The 25144-nt window shown below is 40.3% G+C and overlaps 1 protein-coding gene across 2 annotated transcripts in view; it reads right to left on the minus strand.

The window, feature by feature from the left end:
• FAT3 (FAT atypical cadherin 3) overlaps nucleotides 1-25144 on the minus strand; it is a 327081-nt gene that overhangs the window by 43347 nt on the left and 258590 nt on the right. For both annotated transcript variants that reach the window (XM_041487251.1, XM_041487250.1), the window contains 6 exons: nucleotides 20786-20982; nucleotides 19562-19715; nucleotides 18472-18705; nucleotides 4498-4887; nucleotides 2025-2239; nucleotides 1132-1269 (listed from right to left, as the gene is read on the minus strand). In XM_041487251.1, coding sequence (XP_041343185.1) covers nucleotides 1132-1269; nucleotides 2025-2239; nucleotides 4498-4887; nucleotides 18472-18705; nucleotides 19562-19715; nucleotides 20786-20982 — 1328 coding nt within the window. The remainder of the gene's footprint in view (nucleotides 1-1131; nucleotides 1270-2024; nucleotides 2240-4497; nucleotides 4888-18471; nucleotides 18706-19561; nucleotides 19716-20785; nucleotides 20983-25144) is intronic.

Raw genomic sequence — 25144 nt, forward strand, 5'->3', positions numbered from 1 at the left:
CCAAGGAAGCAAAGAAAAAGACAATATCACAGCTTATTTTAACTGAGGGAAACCTTGGAAAATGCAGACCTAACACAGCTGGCATTACACATGCACACACTGGTGAGGGTAAGTGTGTGTGTCTGAATGCAGCTGCACATGACTGCACTTCAGAAACTAGAAAAAGTCATATTAAGGAACTCTGCCTGTGCTTTTATTACAGTCAACTTGTAACATGCACCCATTGTTACCCTCCTGTTTTAGACAGTCTGTGGTAAAGTCATTCTACCACCAAACATGAACAATTTAATCCTGCTTTTGTGATAATACTGAAAGGGGTTTTTGCCACTGTTTTAAAAAGCAGGTTTACTTCCAGTAACGAGCTTCTCCAGACCATATTCTGAAGGTAGCAATCTGCTTCCCCAGTTTTGTGGGTGCATTGTTGAGAGGCAGGAGGCAGAGATTTCCTTATGTGCTGCAAGGTTTCTGAAGCCATGCAGCACTCTCCTGCCCTGCTAGTAGCACAGGCAACTGCATTTGTTTGTTTTTTTCCCCAAAAGCTGCTAATTGCTAGCTATGGCAAAATGGTGATAAATAATCCTGAATGAATAATGGAGTGAGCAAACAAAGCAGCAGAACCTATTTAATGAAGCACTCTTTCACTTTTGGTACAGCCTGGCCACTTCATAACATCCCCTCCCCAGTGACATGTTTTGCAGAGCACTAATTAATGGCTGAGGCCTCAGCTCGGCGCTCGGTGCCACAATCTGGAGCATTTTGTAACCACTCTGTTGCACACACAGCTGCACGTGTGAGCTTGCACGCACAGGGGAGAGGAGGCAGCTCATTAACACAGCAGCAGCTCCTGCTGGAACCACGGGACAAATCCAGTGCTGCTCCTCTCCCCTGATGTGACCCCAGCTGCTGTGAGGGTGCAGGGTGCGAGTGGCAGCAGAGCAGTTGGCGTGTAGATAGAGTGGGGACACGGCTGGCATGGAAAGAAGTGGGAAAATGTTAGAAAGACCTGTTGGAGCATCTCAGGCTGATTGCTGCAGAGCATAAAAGAAACTCCTTCAACACAAGCTAGCAGCAGAGTGGAGATTGATGCACATCTGTAAGTCATTGCAAGTTAAGAAGTCCCACATGTCTTACCCTTTCTCTATCCAATTTCTTTTTAACCTTCACGAGTCCCAAAACAGGATCAACTGAAAATTCATTGTCTTGATCCCCATTCACTATGGAAAAATGAATCTGACCATTGGGAGGACTGTCCAGATCTTCTGCTATCAACTTTTTTTGAGAGAAGAATAAAAAATTAGAAAAAACAAATATAAAGTGATCTGTATGATACATTAATTGTGCAACACACCAAAAAGTAAACATTCACATTCCATCAGACTAGTTATACCTGAGCTGCACACTTCCAAAGCATCAATCCAATAGGTTTTTGTTAGGAGGCTTCACTTGGGCCTTTTCAAAATTCTAGTCTGAGAACATACAGAATATTTTAATCTTAATATTCCATACAACACTCTCTCTCTGGAGCCACAAGCTGCAAGATGAGAATATTGTGAGGTTTGTGGATGGCACACTGCATGCCAGACTATACAAATACTATGCATTTGGAGCTCTGAGCAGCCTGGTGCAGTGAAAGGTGTCCCTGTGCACAGCATAGGGATTGGAACTAGATGATCTTTAAGATCTCATCCAAGCCTATCACTCTATGATTGTATTTCACTGAAAAGCAGAATTCTGCCTTTCTGTAAAAACCTGTCTGTTTTATTCTAGCTGATTCAAATGCAACACCTAAAACATGCCATTACTCTCTGACAGCACAACAGGGTTAAACAGAAAGGCTCAGTCCTGCCACTTTCTTTTGGGGAGAAACGGACAGCAGCTTGGGGAGCAGTAGCAGATGCAGAGTATTGTCTAGAAAATGGTGTGGGGGCCTCAAGACGTAATAATTATCATAATTAAGCAGCGCAGCAGTTTTTTAGGTGCAGAGGGCTTCCCGGCACCTAAAAGCCACCCACGGTCCCACTCACCATGACCACGGAGTCGCCGACGGCCGCGTCCTCGCTGATGACGGCGCTGTAGACAGCCTGGCTGAACGTGGGCGCGTTGTCGTTGACGTCCGTCACGTTCACGTTCACCGTCGTAACCGCGCTCAGGGCTGGAGTTCCTCCGTCCTTCGCTTCCACTACTAAGTAGAAGTCCTTGCACGATTCAAAATCCAAAGCTTCAATAATGGAAATCACTCCTTTGAAGCAAAGGAGGCAATGTCAACAGCCGGCAAAAAATAAATAATGCCACAGAGCAAGGGATTTGACTGTAGTAAACAGTACAGCATGCTATTTATCACCATGGCACACATACAACACTAACTGTAAGACTGCCCAATCCAATAAAAATGTTTATTCAGGTTTCTGCTGCTGTCGTTTGATTAAAGAATGATGCCAATTGCACTTGGGTTGCCTTTGTAGAAAGGACCTTTACATGGCATGAGGCAACGAATGGCTCCTCATGAAAATAGTTTCATTATGTGAGTATCATAGATGAAGAAGTGGGGGCCATATTCTCCCATTTACCATCTCATTCACGGAGCCTTTGGGAGAACTGGATGCCGACTCTGGAAATAAGCCCTGACAAGTCAACAGAAATTCACTCCCACACAATTAACTTCTCATGAATTAAATACAAATGAATAGGATATGAATACCTCTGAGAAATCAGCTGTCTATCATTTAAGTGATTAAACAGAGACTTCCCACTCAACTACGTCTATAAATTTTGTGTAACTTCACCACACAACCAAAATTAAGATCCTCTGTAACTTGATTCACTGCATACACCCAGATTCCCTCTAGGACAGAAATGATCTGATTTCTAGTGTTCTTACAAACCTTCAACAATATCAGCTTCCTAACCTTCTTAGGAAATGTATTTCAGGCCTTAATATACATTACAGCTAGGAATTTCTTCCTATAATACCAAAGTAATCCAAATGTAATTTAAACCCATTCACTTCTTATGACTGGGCATGGACTACAGTTTATTTCCCTCTTCTTCACAGGTAATTTCTATATGCATGAAAACTAACAGCATGTCTTCTCTTTTCTAGCTAAAATAGCCTTTAATTCCTCCAGTCTTTCCTGTTAAGTCACATTTTACAGACCTCAGATTATTCCTCTTAATCTTGTCTGGGCTCTCTCCAAACAAATTCCACCTTTCAGCATGACTTGCTGAAAGCAGGAGCCTTGAAGAGAAGCTTCCAAGTGGCTAGCAGAGAGTTAGGTCCCACTGATAAATGGTGTGAAGGACATTATTTTTCAAGCTCTGATCAGGCATGCTACATCACCACTCTGCTGTCTAGAAACTGAGCTCATGCCTCTAAACGGATAATAATGGAGCTGTCACACATTAATGAATAATATATAGTTTTAGTTTTGGGGTTTTTTTTTCATGTGTCATTAAGCTTCATTATGGGTTTTTATTGATTTATTTCCTTGGCTTCATTGTCAAATGTGAAGTTAAGCATCGCTGCCTAGGCATATTTATGTCTAAATTTTGCTAGCACTAATCAACATAATGAAGATGACAGACAACACACAGTTACGTTAAGTCCCTCACATGAGAGGCAGCAGCCTCTGCAGAATGGAGAGCAATTTTTGCACACAATTATAGAAATGACACAATGCATAATTTTGAGATTTTTCATGTTACTGGCTATTGCAGTTGCACCCAAAGAAGTGCTCTCTTCAGCTTTTAAAATCAAGATTGCTTTGCTCTCAGACTCAGGTGGCAGATTTGTACTGCTCATCCTGGATGCTAGAGGAAGAGGTGATCCACTACAGGAAGCACAGAAGAACCAGCTTACAGATGATGGAATAAAAACTCAGTAAGGATAAATAATATATCCTGCTAAGGAAATTCAAAGAGAATGAGCCATTTACACCAAATATGATACCTTTGCTTGAAATTTGCTATAGAGAAGCAGTGGTGGACTGCTAAAATTTGTGATGTATAACCTCAACCCAAGCCATGGCTGAAGTCAAAAAGACAAATCAGAACAACCTAAGTCAGGGAAGCTGCATATAGCTGCATAAATGGCAATCATGTATTACGACTGAATTGGTCCTAACAGGTCCTGGTAGCACTGGCTGATGCTTTCTAAGGGGCAGACAGTTGGGGCTGTACTCAGCTGGTAAGCAAGTGAACATTGCAAGTGTTCAGAAGTGTTTTGCAGAGTCTGGCTAATAGGTTGTCACATCTATATTGGCTTCGACAGACTTACTAATGGAGAAAAGTATTCTCCACTTGAGCTGGGGCAGCCATGTGTGACTGTAATTGACATCACTCTCCAACCTAAAATTGCTTTTTAACTGTGTAGTTAATTACACAATGACAAGCTGTGAGTCTCTGGCCTTGGAAGTCTTTTGGTCCAAGAGCCTTCCCCAAAGCATTCATGTTTTTCTGATGCTTTAATTTAGCACTGCAAGTAAGAGCCACTTTACAAACCTGTTTTTGAGTTAATCCTGAACTTCCCTTTCTCATTCCCTGATCTGATGAGATAGGCAATCTCAGCATTTGTACCAATGTCTTGGCTTGTAGCAAAAACAGAAAGGACCTCGGTGCCAGGTGAGGTGTCTTCAGGTACTGTAACAAGATAATCTCTTCTTTCGAACACGGGAGGGTTGTCATTAATGTCCAGCACTGTAATGGTAACAGTGGCAAACGAGGACAAGGTCAGCACAATGCTTTGATCTGAGGCCTTTACAGTGATATTATAGGAGGACTGAAGCTCTCTATCAAGTGGATGCTCCAAAATAATGATTCCTGATGACCGGTCAACTGAGAAGTAACCATCTGCAGAGTCTGACAGGGAATAGGTGACTTTTCTGTTCACGCCTGAAAGAGAAGCAAATGGGAAAATGAAAATGAGAAATAAAGAGAAGAAAAATCTCTCCCCATCTAATGGAAACCCTAAGCAAAAACTGCTATCACACTGAGCATTTCCAGTGGGGGTACAGGTAGGAGTGCCTGTGGGTACAATATTGCTGAAAGTTGGGAGGTCAGGGCATGCTCTTCTCACATGGCAAATCCCTGTGGATAAGTTAAGCTCCTTCCCTCATCATGATACTTTTTTTTTGAAGATTACTTTGCAAAACTGTTGGATATTGAAACTTGAAAGCAGAACCCAGATATGGTCCTTGCCCAGAACAGCTTATAATTGAATTAGATGAGACAAGCAGAATGCTGAAATTGGAAATGTCTCAGAGCACATCTTGAAGGAATAGAAATGTACATAAGGGGAAAATAAACCCGTAGGAATACATCAGGTGGCACAGAATGTACTTGCTACCAGTGCTGCCTTGATTCCACTGTTGAGCAGAAAAATATTATCATAAAATGATACCTGTTAAAAGCTGCATCAAAAAACTCCTGCCAGAATATGAACATTTTGAAAAGAAAAGTCCCTCTGTTCCCCAGCCTAAGAGCAAAAATTGAGTTGTACAAAAGATATCCTGTGTTTTTCAAATCCTGCCTGTATTTCCCAACACAGAGCACCTATCCACCTGACTGCTGAATATGCAGATCTATGCTAGGGTTGTTGTCAGTAATAAGGCCTGAGGGGATGGTACTGACTTGGTTTCTGCACTACAGTGGGATAGCCATTTCAAATCTAATTAAAAGTGAACACAGATATAAGCTAATTCAACTCCCTTGATGCTAGTTGATTTTGTGATTTCGTCCTGGGTGCTTCACTAAGAGAATATAACTAAAACACAAAGATCCACTAAAATGGAGAGTCTCTGTTTTTAACATCTCTCACTTGAGCATTTGCTGCTGTTTTTGTTGGAGAACAGACTTTACAAGCCTGACATTAATCAGATGAACAAGAGCTACCAATCCCTTCTAGGCATATTTTGTTAATTTAAAATTTGTGACAGTATTATTCTGCTTTCCAGCAGCAAAGCATTGTAGAAATGTCTGATCAAAAGCAGCACAAATCACAGTTGTTTTCTGCTTGATGTAGCAGAGTTGAGCATCCACACAAGGGGGAGCTGGGAGACTCTTTGTTCAATCACATGCACATAAAAGCTAGAGCAACTACAAAGTCCCAGACCCTACTTGAAGGGCATTAGGAATTATTATTTGGCTATTCAGAGTATAAAGTTTTTATGTCGTGCTTGAGACACCAGAGCATATTTAAAAGGTTCAAATGTCTTTAAAATACAGAACAAATTAAATGGCAATATTGCAGTGAACTAGGCTGTTAGGTTTTTGTGTTGTTTTGTTTTGTTTTTTTAATCACAGCAAAGCCTCTCTATTCACCATGGCATCACAAATGTGGAAAATAAAATGTCCCACCTTCAGCAAAACAGCAAGGCAATCAAGGAACTGACTCCTGTCCTACAGAGGAGGAACTGAGCCCACGAATTCACAGGAAATTCCTTCATGTTAAAACACAAAGGCTTTGAACACCCTATAGCTGCTGGAGAGCACACTCACCCCTTTCCTTAGTCTCTTGATACATACATCCAAATACTCTGCCAGCTGACAGTCAACCAAACTGACAAACATTAAAAAGGAGTAAAACCCTCTAGAAAGTGGGAGATTTTTAGAGACGGAATGGTTGAAGGTATCGATGTTTCCAGCTGGGAAGGATCTCCTTCAGCTACACATCCTCCATGAACTTCTACTTATGAAAAAAAAGGATAGATATGACCATAACAATTAATGAGTTAGTAATAACAGCTAATCCTCAGGGATGCTGGAAAATGGGAATTTTTTTCCCCTTGATTCAGAGCATGCTGCTGAACACCCAACCTACACCTGAATTTTAAGTGTAAAAGTATTTAGTATTCTACACCAGCAACTCTTGGTGCCTGCTGGTTTCCACACAGAATCAAACACTCCTCTGAGGCAGGGGCCCTAACAAACACCTTCTACACACCTGTAACTGCAGGACAGCCTTAGTCTGGCTTGCATTTTTCTCTGGCACAAACTCCTTTTTTGATACTCACTACAGCACACCTGGGCACAAGACAGAAAGTTCATTACCACAGTCCTTGAGAGCACAAACAGCTAGAAAGGAAATGGCCAATGGATGCCTTGTGCCTTGGAACACCAGGAAACTTCAGCAAGAGTATCTTGAAATGGGGAACGGGGAGAGAGAATTTGGTGCATGCGACAGCACGGAGGGCGAGTTTATGTACAGGAGGTAATAAATCCAGTAAAGGCAATCTGACATATAATCTAGCCCCTCTTCTTGTATTCTAATTCCTAAAAGTGATGTCCATGAATTAACAAAATATTAATAATGTTTTTTGTAAGCCGTTACTGGTGTTCCTACAATGGAGACAGATCAGATACAGATTATAGTGTTCTGCTTGCTCACTCTAAGATAAGGGATTTTTAAGCAGAAATAGAGACAGTAAAACCTTGAAGGTAAGTGCTTTTATTTTTCCTTCCTGGAAAATAAGAGAGGAATACAGAAGTTCCAGAGAAATAGGTTATCTTGTACCTGTCTGGTATGATGAAGAGAACAGTCTTATTTTTCCCATGGGACATGAAAGAAAAGCTCTTACAGGTGAAAGTGCCATTTTATGCAAGGAGAGACAGAAGATTAGGTGAGAAGACCTGAGTGGGTATACAGATACCAGCCCTTGGTGGATTATGGCCCAAATGCCAAAAGGAGAAAAAAAGGAGACATACAGAGGGAGATCTTATCTGTGTGCTGACGCTCTCATAGAGTGTTTTGAGGGGTGGAATTTAATACTTGCTTCTTAGGAGTAAAATCATCGAGAAACTGTGGTAGAAACAGCACTCAGAAGAAATGTTGTGTTACATCAATAGCTGTTTCTACTGAGTTTTCTGACCCAAGGCTGGGAGAGAAATGGGCACAAGGCAAAGGTGAAACAGGAAGCTATTTCTATTGAAATTCAAAATGCTTTAGTCCAGGGGCTACCCTATCCTGAGAGAGAAGTGTCCACCAGCGTGTGTGTGTCAGTGGCATCCCTGCCACAGAGGTGATGGTAGATTCTGTTATAAAGGAGATGCTTTCTGTGGAAAAGAAACAACTGCTTCAATGCCATGGTTCCTGCACTGGTGAAGAGAGCAATCCTCCCACACTGCTTGCCCACAGCTGTTGGGGGGTTAATGTTTGCAAACTGTTTTGTGTCAACTCACTCACTCAAACTTCTCAGATTTCTAAGGTGCCAATCACGAGCATGAGCTGTTTGAACAAGGAAAGCCTTTGCAGGAATCACTATTACAATAAGAAAATTGCAGTACATTTCATTTTAAATAAAGGAATAAGGTAACACATTTTCTATTTAGACTTGTATTAGCATGTGATAGAATAGTGCCCTTTGCCAAATCTCTGGTGTGCAGGGCTTGTAAAACATACACCCGCCTAGTACCTCAAACGCCATTCTTCAAATAGGCTTTTATTCTTGGTTTCTTCTGTACTAAAATAAAGGGGCACACACTCAATGTCACATCATGACAACTTTTGTGTCATTACTACTTTAAATAGCATCAGGAATATATAGTAACTTTGCTTCACAATTCAGCACTATAAATATCCTCCTTGTATAAAGCACAAAATCATTCAGGCTGGAAATGACCTTTGAGATCATCGATTAGCCCAGCACTGTCACTGTGAGACCACCACTCAACCACGTCCCTGAGTGTCACATCTACACATCTTTTAAATACTTCCCAAGGTTGTAACTCAACTTCTTCCTTGGGCAACCTGTTCCAATGCTTGACAATGCTTTCAGAGAAGAAATTGTTCCTTTTCTTTAGTCTAAACCTCCTGTCGCTTAACTTGCTGCCATTTCCTATTGTCCCACTGCTTGTTACTTGGGAAAAGAGTCTGACTCTCAACTCACTACAACCTTCTTTTAAGTTGCTGTAGCGAGAGAGAAGGTCCCCCTGAGCCTCCCTTTTCTCCAGACTAAACACTCCCAGCTCCCTCAGCTGCTCCTCACAGGAATTGGGCTCCAGACCCTTCCCCAGCTCTGTTGCCTTTCCCTGGACACGCTCCAGCCCCTCAATGTCTTTCTTGCAGTGAGGGTCCAGAACTGAACACAGGATTTGAGGTGCAACTCAACTGAAAATGGTGGAGTTACAGCACATTTTGATCCAGATTGACACCAATTAAAAGGCTGAGCATTAATCCAACAGGCACAATCCCCATATGACAGTAAGTTTCTGCAGTGAGCAATACCATTATGCATCACGCATAAAGTAGAAATTACACATAGTAAAAGCCACTCATAGTGTTTCTCCTTTCAGTTTTCATCTGTCAGCCTGAACTCATTATTTAATGTTTTTCCCCAAATACAGCTAGACCACTCAGTTTATGTCTGAAAAATGACATTAACTTTTGTCATCTACTCATTTTAATTTTGAAAACCTATGAAAAGAAATGTAATGGCAAGTATTAAAAATAAACAAACAAGATGTAGATCAGAAAGCAAGCTGAAAAAAAATTATTTTTCAGTTTAGCAGTGGTTTGCAGACATACAAAGCAAGCTATCTGATTATTGTGCTTCCTCTTGCCTCTTTTATGATGTGATGATTAACACTGGTGTGTACCTATGACCTTTCCCAACTACCCAAATGTTAACCACAAGGCCAGTTACTAGAAGATAAAAGTCCACAACTTCGTTAACAACAAACAAGACAAAAGATGAATTCTAAAACAGATTTTATAGTACTCTACTCCATCATTTTGAGATGAAAGAGAAACCTTGCCTGAAGTGCCTTGTTGAACTGTAGAAGAATATATAGCCCCATAGGGAAAATATTTCAAGTGATTTTTACAGCTTAAGCAGAAAACCTGGCTGAGTTCAATCCATAACACTGCTACCAAGATAGACTTTCACCGTTTTTCCCTTTTCTCAGGGAAAAAAATAGCCCTAACTCTAAAGGCCTTTATTCACACCACTGCTCCAATGGAGTCAGGGTACCATGGGATGAGGGCAGGGCAGATCTGGAGATAATCAGCCCCTTACTGAAGGGAAATACTTCACAGAAATGGGAGGTACAAACTGTTAGCGGTATGGGACCATCCATGTGTGCCTAAAACCCCACTTTCCGTTGCAGCTGGGACAGAAGCTGTCTTTTTGGTGGGAACTCAAGACCTGGATAGTTGGCTCACCCTCCATCTCTTTCCTACTAGGGATTTTCATATTCCTGGGTACTGGTTTATATCACTTGACATATATACTTGTTTTTTTCAGTGCTCCTGAGTAAATTTTTCTGAAGTCAGGATTTTGGAGATACCTGATTTAGGATTACACATTGCAGCTGGCAACATAGGGAAACATAACAAGAAGAAGTGGAATGCACACACGGAGAGAGATAAAAAACATATATGTGCATATATAAGCATGACTAGAACCATTAGGATAGAAAAAGACCTCTAAGATCATTGAGTCCAACTGCTAACCCAGCTCCAAACCATGTCCTCAAGCAGCACATCCATGCACATTTAACCACTTCCAGGGGTAGTAATCCTACCCTGGATAGCCTATTCCAATGCCTGTGAAGAATTTTTTCCTAATATCCTATCTAAACCTTTCCTGGCACAACCTGAGGCCATTTCCTCTTGTCCTTTCATTTGCTACCTGGGAGATGAGACCAACCCCCACCCCACTACAAGCTCCTTTTAGGTAGTTATTAAGAGCAAGAAGGTCTCCTCTCAGTCTCCTTCTCTCCAGGCTAAACAACCCCAGCTCCCTCAGCCTCTCTTCATCAGACATGTGACCAAACAGTCTGTATATTATATTTTATATATTTGTGTATGTGTATATACATAGAGAGAGACTATTCATGTACATATATGTTTAAATTATCTAGTTTAAAGACAGGGTTTATTCACTCAATATAATTCAAGAGATACAATTCTCCTCTGTCTACTTCTTTGCCTCTATGCTGTTAACAACGTCTTGGAAATCTCAAAAATTAATGAAACTACTAGATAGGAGAAAGCGTAAAGAGAGCCGGAATCTTGAGAGGTCATCTAATTTATCCCTGCACCAAGACAAGATGGATGCAATTTATCCCCAAACATGGGCCTGTCTTTGATCAGGAACTTGCATAACCTCCTTGGATACCCCAGTGCCTCACTTTTCTTACAACTAAAAATCTTGTTCTGACTTTTTGCTGAGATTGAATAAAATTAATAAAAGACAAGGGAAAAGAAAAAAGAACAAGGGTCAACTTCCTTCCTCAGAGCTACTTATCTGATAGCTGAAGACTGTTATATTTTATCATTTCAACTCTTTTTTCCCTGGCAGACCCTCTCAACTGTTTCAATATTTCCTGACTTTTCTTCCAAACTTGTGATCTCTTTTGCCAATCTCCTACATCTTCCTGGAAAATGTAGCCCACATTTTCTTGGAAGTGTTGCACCCAAAACAACACAGCCTTCCAGGTCAGGATTTGCCAACACCAATTAAACAGAAAGAACCACTTATTTTTTCCAGTATTACTCTGGTTACCCATCTCATTAAAGTATTTGCCTTTTCACACCAGTATGAAAATGTAAATCCCTTCAGCCTGTGGGTCACAGTAATACAGCTGCACCTCTGCAGTTCTGCTGCCCAGGCAGTCACCACCCAGACAATACCAGTGCACTTGGTTTTCTTGCCTAAACACAAGATGTCACATTTATCTTGATGACTTGCACTGGGTTTTTCCATACCACTTTTCCAACTGTTAAATACCACAACTGCAGCTTTGACACTATCCAGGGTAACTTGCAGCACCACTCTGCTTTCTGACATTTAGCAATACAGTCCTTATGCCTATTTATGTATTCAGGAATCAAAATAGCAGTGCTGCACCCAGTACCTTTCTTAACTTACCCCTCCAGTATAATGGTTACTATAAACTCCCCTGATAGCAGTTTGATGCAGACCATGTTTCCCTGGCTTATACATAAAAATATGGTGCAGTACAATGCCATAAAACTCACTAAACCTAAGCCATAACACCCATAATATTTATTTAAATATGGCCTCCTCACGTGTTGCAGAAGGAAATGAGATCGGTTTGATGACTTCCAGTTCCTGAACACTGACTAGCTTTTAGTCATCTTGATACACACATCTCATTATTTTAATGCAAGGAGGGTTACTGCATTCCCCTGACTATCCCTGAAGCTTTAATATGGCTCTCTGAGGGATTCAACAGGGTCATGCTGAATGTTTTGATAGAGGTTTTCAAAATCCCTGAATACCTTTTTATTTACCTCCTAATAATAAGTCAAATCTAAACTCCTAAGAGCCTATTATTTTTTTTATTTGGCAATTTTTCAGGGGTCCAGTGTGCTGTATCTCTGCATTCCTATTAGTGTTTTTGCCTTTACTAGGAAGGCAAAATCTAGGTCTTCTCCTGAACAGCTCACTGAGTGAATTTGGACTTGCAAGTGTCTGTAGGACTGGCCAGACAACTGGGGAATGTCGGGCATTGCCCTTCCACTCTCCTTATGGAAGACCGGACAGAAGTCTAATGGTAAAGACACCTTTCCAGGAAGAAGGAGTATAAGGATACATCATCATGCACTATTAATTTTCATTGAATAAGCTCTGAGGAACAGAGCCCAGAACCAAATCAACCACCAGGCTATAGAGTAATGCTCACTCATGCCTTTTGTGTTCCCTTTTTTTTTTTTCAGTTGGTTGTTTTTTTTGGTTTTTTTTTTTTTTTTTTGGTTTTGTTTTGTTTTGGGCTTTTTGTTTGTTTTGTTTTGCCTTTTGGTTGATTGGTTGGTTGGTTTTTTTCTTCCATGGCTGATTCTCAAATTCTTTCTGAAAACAGATTCAGTGACACTGGACAGACCTCCCTATTTTAACTACGCTTCTTACTTATGCAGTGCTGTTTTGGATTGGTAGAGTAAAAGGAATTAATAATTAATGTCTCTTTCATAACCTGCATTAGAGCCCTAACCTGGGTACTATTTAAAAGTCTGTGAGGAAACAATGTGGGTGAAGATACAGGAAGCACCATGTATATTTTAAAGAGAATGAGTCATCCTCTGTAGGGTATCGTGTAATATTTATTTTACAAAAACTCATACAATACACAGAAATGCCATCTAGTTGGCCACACTGCCAAAGTTAACTACCTATTAGCTCTTGAGGTGTAGTACATCTTCTGTCCTATTATCTCTGTTATTCTTTTTATTCATGTTTTGATTCCTGCCTTCATCTTCGGATCCTGAATGCTCCAGAAATTTCTAAGTCCATTTTAAGGGACATGCCCAACATTAACAAACACACAAAGCAAAGGTTTGCTGTGTACTGGTTTTGCCAGAAAATGCCAAAATCGGTATACCCACTTCAGCATTTCTATTATTCCGTTACTCACCATTACATGTAATTCAGAGAGCTGCTCTCCAATCCAGCTGTGACTGTCTTACACTTCTCTCTGACCCTCCTGCAATCTCACTTGGTAACACTTTACACTTCCCTAAGCCCAGCTGTGAGGCAGCTGTGACTGCAACAGGCTCCGTTGCCCTAATTCCTTCAAGAGCAAAGCCCACCATTGATGAGGCTGAAGTCTGTACTCTAGTTCCACACGTGTATTCTTGAAAGTGGTGACCCACTAAACAGCCTGAGTGATTTTTTTCCATGCTGGGCTTACCAGCATCCTGATGCTACTTTCTAAAACCAGTGATAAACTCAGAGAACTATCTGTATTCCTTGGTCCCTATTTCTGGTAGATACTTCATTTTTATTGTTTTAGTCATTTCTTCCTTTTTTCTCATTGACACAAAGATAGGACAGGAAGAAAAAGAAGATAAAATACACCTGCTTCACCATCCTCTTGGAGGTAGGTACACACTAGACTGGACTGGCTGAAACCTGAAGGGGAAGTCATATTGCCATTTATCCCTAGTAAAGAAATTTATTACTTCCTGTGCAGGTGACTTGTGAGCAACACCTGGTAAGGGTTTGTGTTTGGGCTTTTTTCAACAAAGCAAGTCTTTATTGAAACATCAAAATCTATGAGGTCAAACCTTGCAGGAAAAATATAATTTCTTGACACAGATGTCTTTGAAATCCATCTTAAAATTTTCCATCAGAACCTGAAAGAAAATGGCACTCCTTCCCCCAGTATACTTATCAATTCTTGTTGGAGAAGTTTGGGTTTAGGAAGCAGATGTCTCCTACTAAGAAGGTCAAATGACTTCCCCCAGAAGGGCTGAGTCTCTTCTGCTGCAGCTTTTCCACTTTGTGTAAAAAGGTGAATAATTAGCTCCCCACGCCAAGAATCAGACTGATTACAGACTTGATTTATTTAAACTCTCCATATTAAACACAAATGCACTAATCAGCTGACAACTGAATCCTTCCCATAAATCTTGGTCCAAATAATATTTAAGTCTATAAAACTGCTTCAAGAACAGAATGAAATTTAACCACAATTGACCCATTTAACCTGACTATATAAACATATCTGTAGGAGGGTCTCAAATCTTATTCTGGCTTCCTGAATTAGGTTTTCAACACCCATATTGTCTCTCACATCCATCTAAGCAGAAAGCTTCAAATACTAGGAACAAAGAAATCCAGGCTCATCATTCAAATCTACTGACCCCAAAACTAGTTGGATGCTTTTTTTTCAGAACTGGTGAATAAACCTTAGACCATCTGCTCATGAGGCTACAAGCCCTGCAGAAGCCGGGACACATCTGAAAGTCTGGGCAACCTATGCACAAAGTGAGAAAATGCTTTCAATAAGGTAGCACACTGCTTATTGTTTTTCCAGGTTGCATTACTCAATGTTATCAAATCTTCTGTAAGATATGGGAGGCTATTTCCTGAAGTAACACTTTTTTTTCATGTACAACAGATCATAGTGAGGATGTTACGCTTCTGTTTGTATCCACAGTGCAGGTCTCTGGTTATTTCCAGAGGACCTCTGAGGTGCTCATGCTGCATAGCAGTCAATCCTTGGAGGACAGCACTGTCTGCCCTTGGAGGTAGCCAAAAGCCATCTGGACTGAGTCCTAGATAACTTGCTGTAGACGTCCCTGCTTGTGCAGGATGGTTGGACAACATGCTGGCTGTTCAAGGAACAGGCAGATTAGTCTCATCCGTGAAGCTCTCAGATTTGCCTTCCTAAACCAAAACATGGATCCCAGATGGCTCCTAGCAACATACACGTTACCGCATCTCCTGTGTGAGGCACTGGCACGGGCCCTGGGCTGGGGAAGGGCTGTGAGGTTGAGAGGCAGCTGAGCACAGAGCAGGGCAGTCTGCACACTGCATGAACTCTGCAACCAAATAAAGGCTGCTCCTGACAATTTTTTACCTACATGCCTGTGTATTCCTGCACGTTGGCTGCACGCAATACAAGGTGCTGGCTCAAAGATGGCCCAGTCCACCTGTATTGGCTGGTTGTGCAGGGAACAGGGATGATCTGCCACAGCTTTAACCATCGACTAATGGAGAGAGAGGCTGGAAGGCAGCAGTGGCAGGCAGGACAGAGCTGCCGGACAAGGCTATTCCCATTGAGAGCCAAATTAGAATCACATATTCATCATAAACCCAGAAAAAAATCAATTGGTCAGTGAAATCACTAAACCGACTACAGATCTGGATGGCTGATGCCCCAGTGGTGATGAAGAAGACTGCAGAAGGATGGATAATGCACTGTTCATTTTTAGTACAGTAAGTGCTCCTGCCTTTGGTAGACTACACCATTAATCATCATGGAAACAGGCCTGAGCACGGAGGTCATTCACAATGCACAGCATCTGCAAGCAAGGCAGAATTTAACCATCCCTTAAAGCACTGCTGAGCTTGGATGATGCTGTCATTCATTCTTGTACTCTGTGAGCGAGGCCACAACACTCTGTGCATGCAGAAAACACAAGCAGCACTGGAAATGAGTATGTGCCTGCACCTCAGCTTGGGGCTCTACGTTTATTCTGAAGTTTGTGGCAAGTATGATGTTAAAAATTTGATAAAGTCCCATGTAGGTTTCCTCAGAGTCGCTGCCCTAGCACGACCCTAATTCCTTTGAAACAGGCTGATATTGCAGTTGTGTGATGGGTTTGCTCATGTAATTACACCTCAGCATTCATTCCAGCTCTTATAGTGCCTTAATTTGAACAAAATGGAGTAATTTAGCACTTTGCTTTGGAGACAGTGGGAGGTGAAAAATTCACTGCTTTCTGTGAACCTCTCGAAAAAATGTAGAACCAGCATTTCACTTTCATTTCTTAGTTTGAATATTTCCAAACCTGCTGGTGGGTGAATAAGTCTCAAATACCATATTGTGGAAATACTAAAACTTTCCAATCACAGCAGTATAGGAGAAAGAATTGTTTTCAATTAAAACCACTAAAATATCCTAACAAATAGACTTAAGTATATTCTCTCTCCTTCAGGAGATCATGTAATTTAAGTTCCCTAGCTGTATGTAGAGGTTATGGAAAATGAACTTGTGTGCTACTAAACAGTTAAAACTGTTTTCTTCTGTTGAATACTGTGAAGAACGATCACAATTTTCCCTCAGTGTGTCCAGCTGGTACAGCTAGTTCCTAAGTATGTATCCAAATTATAAATATATTAAACAGCAATTTATTGTCCAGTCCTATAATTTCACAGGATATTATGAGATCAGGAACTTCAACAGATATCAAAGGCAAAGGCAGATATAACCCTATTTTTCTCTTATCTGGAAATTGTCTTAATTATCCAACAGTGTCTGAACACAGTTTTCCCAGGATTCTGTTAAATTGTGTTTAGCTGTGGACCACAAAGGGACTTCTCTCAAGTCTTCTCTCAGGGGCTTCAATATTCATGCTCCTGCCCTTACAGTGCATGGCCCTTCAAGCCCAAAGCAGAGCAGGCAAATTCTAAGTCTGATCACAAGATGCTTCCTGAATGTTAAAAATTTATTTGTACGATGATTACTGCCTCCACTGATGTTTTCAGGATGACACTTCAAAAAGCCTTAGAGGAATATCACAGCCCATCAGGAATATCAATAATATATTTTTTATGTCATGGGAACATTACACTACCTGAACTCTTTCATTAGCTAGCAATAGGGAATCAGTGAATTTAGTAGGGACTAACGGAACAGTAATTAGAACAAAATCCAGTTTTAGGGACATTTTAGTAATTTACTTATGATACACAGTATGGATTGATTTTCAGGTCTAAGCATTAATGAAGTACATAGCCGCTTCTCATTCATCACATCCATCCCTCCCTTTAACTTCCCTAGTTTCAGAAGGAAGGTACAGCAACTAGCTCATAGTCTGTGGGTTTTTTGCATTGTTAACCACCTTGTTATGTAAAGTTGGCACTAGCAAGAACTTTTCTTGACAACTTTTTATTCTAATTGTGTCCCCTCTCTCCTCAAATGTCATCCAACCTACAAGAAAAATGGCAATTAATACAACAGTGGAAAATAACAACACTGTCTCTTCAGATGGTTCAGTAGTTTACCACCAGTAATTGGCTCTTCACTGCAGGACAGTATCATAATTTTAATTGCGAGTTTTCAACCATGGCATATAATGTGGCTCTTCATAGATACATTAATGAATGTTTGCTGCTCCTTTACGAATTGCTGTATATCAGCCTCACAAATAACTGAAATTTCCAGCATGCACTCTACACTCAGCAATTTTTTTTTTTTTTTGTTTTCACTGAATGAAAGATCTGCTTTTTACATGAAACTACTCGGGCCATAGTTTTTAGAAAACACCTCCAAAACACAGGAAGAAAAAAAACCAAAAAAACCCCAAAGTTATTTAACTCAAGTGAATAACCTAAAGATTTTTCTAATATTCAGTAGTAGGTTTTACCACTTTTTACCACCATTTGTATTATGCAAAATGACTCCCCTTTAAATGTTTATAATTGGGCCCACATTTCAAGGCTAAGGTCCTCATATAATAAACTATTACACTTTCAAAGAGTGTGCAGTTAAGTAACCAGAACATTTATAATGTACATTCACAGTGCACAATAGTTTTATGCTAAGGTAACCAGCTGGAACAAATGGGAGTTATTGCAGTATAAAACTCTAGAAAAGCTGTGATTAATCAGGTAGAGGTCCCTGTGGCATGTAACTATATTATTTGCATAACTAGAGGCATGGGTATTCAAAATCATGGCTCAACTAAAGAGGTGAGACCACTGAAGGAGAAGTTACAATCTAGCCCCAGAAAGATCTTTCCCCCCTAAACAGAGCTATTGCTGATCAAGAGAAGACTACATGCTTCTGTGGCTGCTGCAATGCCTTTCTCTTTGTAACACCATTATGTCAAGATCAGACACAAGCATTTTGATGCGAAAAAAGAGAAGAGAAAGAAATGTGGAGGATGAAGAAGAACGAGGAGGAGAAAATGAAGACATTTAGCAATAGAAAAGCAAATCTGCACTGCAATTCCACCAATCCCACAGAATTCTAATAAACTTTTTTTTTGCAATGTTGTCCACTTACCAACATCAGGATCAGTTGCTTGGACTCTTGTTAATAAAGCTTTAGTGGCTGTGTTCTCATAAACACAAGCAGTGTAGTGATCAGATGAAAACACTGGTGGGTTATCATTAACATCTTCTAAAATAAGATGGATTTCTGACTGGCAAAACCTGCCACCACCATCAGTGGCTCGGGCAACCAAGTTGTATGCCGGGATTTTCTCTCGGTCGAGAGGGGCCAAAGATTTCAGCTCACCTGAAATTATTTAAAAGCAGCAGCTATCATTATTATTGTAGAAACATCACTAATTCTAGACTGCCTGAGTGTCTCAAAACCATGGGTTCCACAGTAATAGGAAAGAGAAAACAAAACCAACATTGCTTATTCCAACAAACAGATTAAAAACTCACAGCAGTGTCACTTCCCCTTCCTCTTTACCCAAAAAAGTGAGGTATCAATATGAGTGCAGGGATGCCAAGCCATTCGTGGTGGCTTTAACAGCAGCCTACAGCTTCACCCATACGAACACCACCATGTTTTTCCAAGTCTTTCTTTCTGTCACTCTCAAGATTTATGGACTTCTTAACACAGAAACATTTCCTTTTTACCAGTACCTGCTGTGATATGACAAAGAGTAGTAGTTTTAAATTAAAAGAGGGTAGATTTAGACTAGCTATAAGAGAAGACATTTTTTATGACAAGGGTGGTGAAACAGTGGCACTGGCACAGCCCTTGAAACCTTAACTGGATGGGTCTCTGATCAACATGATCTATTTGAAGATGAATCTGCATATGGGTTTGGCCTAGATGACCTTCAAAGTTCTCATCCAGCCCAAAATGTCCTGTGGTTCTATGATAAATCTCTGGTCTAACTTGGAGGCTGCAGGGCAACAAAAGGATGGATATCCACTGTTCTGGTTATAACACCCAAACTGGCCAGCAAAGATGTCCCTCCTTCTCCCTCCTTTGCCACCATTCAAATGGTCACCCACATCTGCCAGAACTGGAATAACTGCCTGATAGCCATGTGTAACCTAACTCTAATTAAGGAAACCAGTACCCAGATGTAGAGGGGTTAAAGCTATTCAGAAACATTTGGTTGTCTTCTTACCATTTTCTGGATCTAAGAAAAATTTATTGTTCCCCGAACCATAAAGAGAATAGCGAATTTCACCATTGGGCCCGATGTCAGCATCTTTAGCGCTGATTTTGAGAATTACTTTGTTTGGTGGAATGTCTTCAGGAAACAATGCCGTGTATGCAACCTAGAGTCAAAAAGAGACATGCAAGTTATGCTGCAGCAGTATTTTACAGTCTTTGAACCACCTTTTTAAAAAAACTATTTGTAGTGCATCTTTCTGTACAGGAAACAATTTTCCTTTATGCAACACATTCCTAGAAATTCAAATCACTGTTAAGCTTTAAGGTGTCACAGAAACAATGCCAAATTGTGACTGTGAATAGGGCTCATCTTAGGTGCTTAATGCAATACCATTTTGTATCTTCTGTTTATTCCATTGACACCTATGAAATGAAAATCTTGATGAGTGTGCTAACAGAAACAATTGTTTTTATCACCTCATCAAGCAGTTTTGAGGGAAATACAGATTGTGATTCCCCAGAGTGGTTCTTGCAATGAGACTAATCCAACAGTGAATGATAATGTAATAATGGGAATTATATGAGTACGTGCATGCACAAATACACATACACACACACATATATATTTATAAATTTTCTGTGAGTAGTACCATAAAGGAACTCTGGGTTTTATCATGTTTTTTCTTTCACACAGACCTTTCTATTGCACTAACATCAGTTCCCTGGATTGCCTTTCCACAGAATACAAGACAGCTAGCACTCTGAAAGCTGTGGTCAGGCCACACTACATGCATTCTCGACAACAGGACAGCAAGCTATATTCTTCTTTTCCACTGGATGTCTGGTGGAAAGTTGAGGAAAGCTGGAGTTAAACTAGATGGATGACATTTCCACATGGGTTGTGAAGGGACAGCACATTCTTTTTTGCAGGGGAGGATTAGCTGCCCAATGCCACCTCACAACACATCATCTGTTGTAAAGCCAACTAAGTCCACTGCATACAAGACTCCTTTGAAAGCTTTATGAGACCATTATCCTTCATTCTTGGTTTCACAGGAATCCTGTATCCTGCTTCACTCCCAGATCATTGCAGATTCTTCAACTAAGACCATAAGGATGAAAATCATCCTATGAATATGAATACTCTGAATACTTGCAACCAGCAAGAGACAGCGGCAGGGAAAGGATTGCTCTCAACACAAGTGGCCACTTGCCATGGGTGGTGTTAACTCACCTGTTCACAAACTGGACTGTTGTCATTAACATCAGTGACAGTCACTTCCACAGCAGCCTGGGTCACAAAGAGGCCATCTGTGGCAGTGATGTTCAGATAATAAATGTCTTGTTCTTCCCGATCCAGAGGCCTTTTAACATAAACTTTCCATTCGTTCTGAACCAGTCCCAGAGCAAACTTCCCTTTGGGATTCCCTCCTGCAACAAGACAGGCAACACACAATGAGCTGTGGCGTCCCTTCAGAGCTACCACCTGGTTTAAACACACAGACACATCACTAAGCAGCCATGATTTCTTTCACAGCTTTTGGTGCTTCCAAACTTGCAGACTCAGGAAATCTGTAATGAAATTACACTCCCTGTGTTCACTGCCCCCCGAATGCCCTGTATGAAAGTGAACTGATAACTTTCAGTGGAAAAAAAACCCATTTAGCAGAGCTGAAGATGATCTCTCTTTCAGTTCTCCGTAAGGGTAATCAAATTCAAACTGTGAACAATCAATAGTCCTCTCGGGCTGGTACAATTGTCTTTCCACTCAGTCTCAGGAGAGGATGTAATACACCGTAGCTCTTGTTACCAAGACAATTTCATTAGCTGTTGATTATGCAATCAAGGACTGGAAGTGGGTTCTATTAAGGAATCCTCTAATGAAAGCTTTATCATACAGCTGCGCCATTCTGGTGCTTATTAAAATTCTAGTTTTTAAAAAAGTTTACACGACACAGGAAGACACATTAGTATTAAACAGTCCTAACAAGAGGTCATTTGAGGAACAGTGGGAAGACAAACAGTACAAATGGATCAAATGTATCTGAGAGTGAAAGCTGGTGAAGAGTGTGCAGGAGATAAAGCAGAAGAGTTTTCTACCATGACATAACACTGACACTGACTCTGGCAATGCTGCTCTTCCACATCACTAAATTGAATGGTGACAAAAAAATGTTGGGAGAGGGAAAGTTTTGGTCCACATCATCCTCAGGAGGAAGGGAAGGGAAGGGAAGGGAAGGGAAGAACATGCCACATACAGAAGTGTGCAATAATTAAGGCGGGCACAATTGTTAATGTTTCTAACAGTTATTTACTCTTTTATCTGAAATAGTACAGTCTCCTACCTGGTCCATGAAAAAATCACCTTCAATCACCTTTCTGTGTGTCTGATCCAAAACTCCTGTCAGACCAGGCAGTAAAATCTTTTAAACCAATGTTAAGACTTTACTTTGCTAGTCAGCTAAGCCCCATACAGCTGCTTGCTCATTTGCTCCCCAGTGGGAATAGGAGGACAATCTGAAGGGTAAAAGTAAGAAAACTCATGGGTTGAGACAAAGACAGTTTAATAGGTAAAGCAAAAGCTCTCTGTATAAGCAAAAAAAAAAAAAAAAAAATCATGGCATGTGTTCAGCCATCTCCAGGAAAGCAGGGCTTTGTCACCCTGACAGTAACTTGGGAAGATAAAGGCCATTAACTCTGAACATCTCCTCTTCCTCCTTCTTTCCTCAGCTTTTATATGCTGAGCATGCTCCATACAGAGTGGAATATCCATGTGGTCAGTTGGGATCAGCTGTCCCAGCTGTGTCTCCTCCCAACTCCTTGTGTACCCCCACTCTCCTCACTGGTGGGTTGCCTGAGGACTAGAAAAGGCCTTGACTCTGTGTAAGCTCTGCTCAGAAGTAACTAAAACATCCCTGTGACCTCACAGATCCAAATCACAGCTCCATAGCAGATTCTTTTTAGAAAATTAATTCTACCCTAGCCAAAGCCAGTAAAGCCAACTACCCAGTCTTCTGTGCCCAGCTTGGTCTGTAAAAATGTATCTGCACATTTAATAATTGAGGATAGAGCACTACACTCATAGCAAACTCATGTGCTACAGAAACTGAGTGAGGAAATATTAAAAAGCATCATGATGCTCCACTGGCTGAACTATAATTGCAGCCAACCCACTACTAGCTCTCTGCCCATCACATTAAGCTTTCTCCTACGATCTCCATGCAGGAATTCAATCTCAGAACTATTTTCCATGCTGCTCATGTTTAAAAGTGCTATAAAACTATAAAGGGAATGCTTATTCTTTCTTGTAACATGTTCAAGAATGTCAAATATGCTAGTGTGCATTTGCTTACAAATTAATCAGGGTTCTGACATGTGTCATGGGATATGTACAAGCTGAATGGAAAGACCAGGCTCTTAAACCTTCCCCTCTAATACTTCCACTGAATGATTGCATAAGTAAGTATTAAAAAAACCAAAACAATCCAAGGTTGAATTTATTTGTGTTGACTCTGTTGTCAGGCAATTAGTGTCTCTGATATGATGCTTCTGTTGTCACAATGCTGTCAGTTCTCAGGGGCCTTTTTGTCAAAATAACAGCACAGAGGAGGTCTGAACTTGAAGTTGAGCTTAAAACCAATCCAAAAAGGCCAAATGTCCATTCCACACCATCTTTCTACATCAAAAAGCAGGAAAGAGGTCACAGGCTGTAATCTATGCCTTCTTCATTAGCTATCAATGACAAGATAGACTGGTTTCTATTTAATATGAAAACTAAGTCAGTTGAGTCAGGCTGAGCAAATCTTTCTTGTTAAGAGTCACCATTTGTGCTAGCTGTGACTGTGCCAAAAAAAGCAAGTTGTAATGAATAGGATTTCCAGAAAATTAGTCAGATAGGCATTATAATTATAAAAGGCTTTTGAATCATACAGAGCACTAAACTCATGTATCAAATATAGATATTTTCTGTTGATAGAAAACCACCCTTTTTGATCACAAAACTAAGCAGTTTTCCCATTCCATGACAGTCTGGAATAGTCACCATTGTTTAATCTGTTGTGTCATACAAACACACATTTTTCCTAAAGAGGGTTACAAGGAGTGTTGATGTATACTACTGGCCAGATCTGAATACAATCCAAGGAAATGAGAATCTGTCCACTGACTTGAGCTTGAATGTGACTTCAAAGAAGGCAGACCCTACTGACTGACATTAAATTCCTTCTATTCAATTCAACACCAGCATAAAAAAAGCTTAACTTTCCTTTATAAAAGGCTGTAATCTTGTCATAGTGAGTTTAATGTTGTAAACCATTAATAAAAGTAGTCTTAAATATTCTTATTTTGCTTCATGATATTAATCAGGGCTTTCCTGCATATTAGTCCTTTTTTAAAATGAAATTATGAACTGTCCTGACCAACTAGGAAGCAATATACTCAAGGTATGGACATCCCATTGCTAAGAAAAGAGGAAAGGTAAAATCTAATTAAAATCAGCTGGTGGCTTTTATGGTTAGCAGAAACACTACCTTGAAGCAATTTTAAAATCACTGTTGCTTTGTTGCTAATGGAATGGCTTTTAAATCATACCTAGGAATTTGGGGAATATGTATAAAAAATGGTCCTTGGGATCTCTTTTCCCCCTTTTTACTCCACTGGAAAAGAATCAGTTTGAATGACCAAGAAATCTGTGCAATAAGCAGGAATAATGGTTTATCTGCATGTCTTTTTTATGAGCACTTTTTTTCTTTTTTTTTTTTTTTTGCTTCTCAGGGCTGTCTCTATACTTCACTGATGGAAGGCAAAGGTGGACTATAAAGTTTAAGAGATATAATGAGATATAAAACTAAAACACAACCAAGAAAATATTCTCAAAAATGGAAAGGCAAAAAAATCCACACTGTGGCCCAGAAAACCATTTCCTAGTACTTCTACATATGTCTTGATGCAGATCTCGTTCTGCAGTGATTAATTAACTTTTTCACTAATATATGCAAGCAGATTCAGTTTCCTAGGGGCATTCTAATTAATTAGTTTTTCGCTCTGAATAATGTAGCTTTTCTAAACGGAAGCCTCCTGACTACATGTATTAATGGATTCTTTAAAATCTTTTGGCAGTTTTCTTATGTTCTACTTTGAATGTCACAACAGTGAAGTGCCAGCTACAAAAAACACTCCAGTAACTTTTTAGAAAGGCTTTGAGGCTAAAAGAATCAGCAGTATCTTTTATCTTTTGTTACTTGAAGTTTAAATAATGCTCTCCCTCCTTCCCTAGTCAGCAAATACTACAAAGCCAAATCAAGCTCAAGTTGAAGCAAAGAAAGAAAACAGCCAGATACAAATGAAATGCAGAGACACAGTGATCCAAAATAAACAAATCCTGACACACATCATTACTAAAGCACACACAGAGGCCATTATAGCAACTAAAAGGGAATGGAAAACTAGAAGCCAACAGTATCAGTTTTCACTGCAATGTCCCCATCTGGGAGGGGGAAACGACTATTTACTAACTTATTTATTTAGCTTCTGTCTTACATTTATGCATTTATTTAAGTACTTTCAATTCCCAGTTAGAACTCTAGGCATTTGC

This window comes from Pyrgilauda ruficollis, unplaced genomic scaffold (assembly GCF_017590135.1).
Source record: "Pyrgilauda ruficollis isolate IOZ18807 unplaced genomic scaffold, ASM1759013v1 scaffold8, whole genome shotgun sequence".
Taxonomy (NCBI): Eukaryota; Metazoa; Chordata; class Aves; order Passeriformes; family Passeridae; genus Pyrgilauda; species Pyrgilauda ruficollis.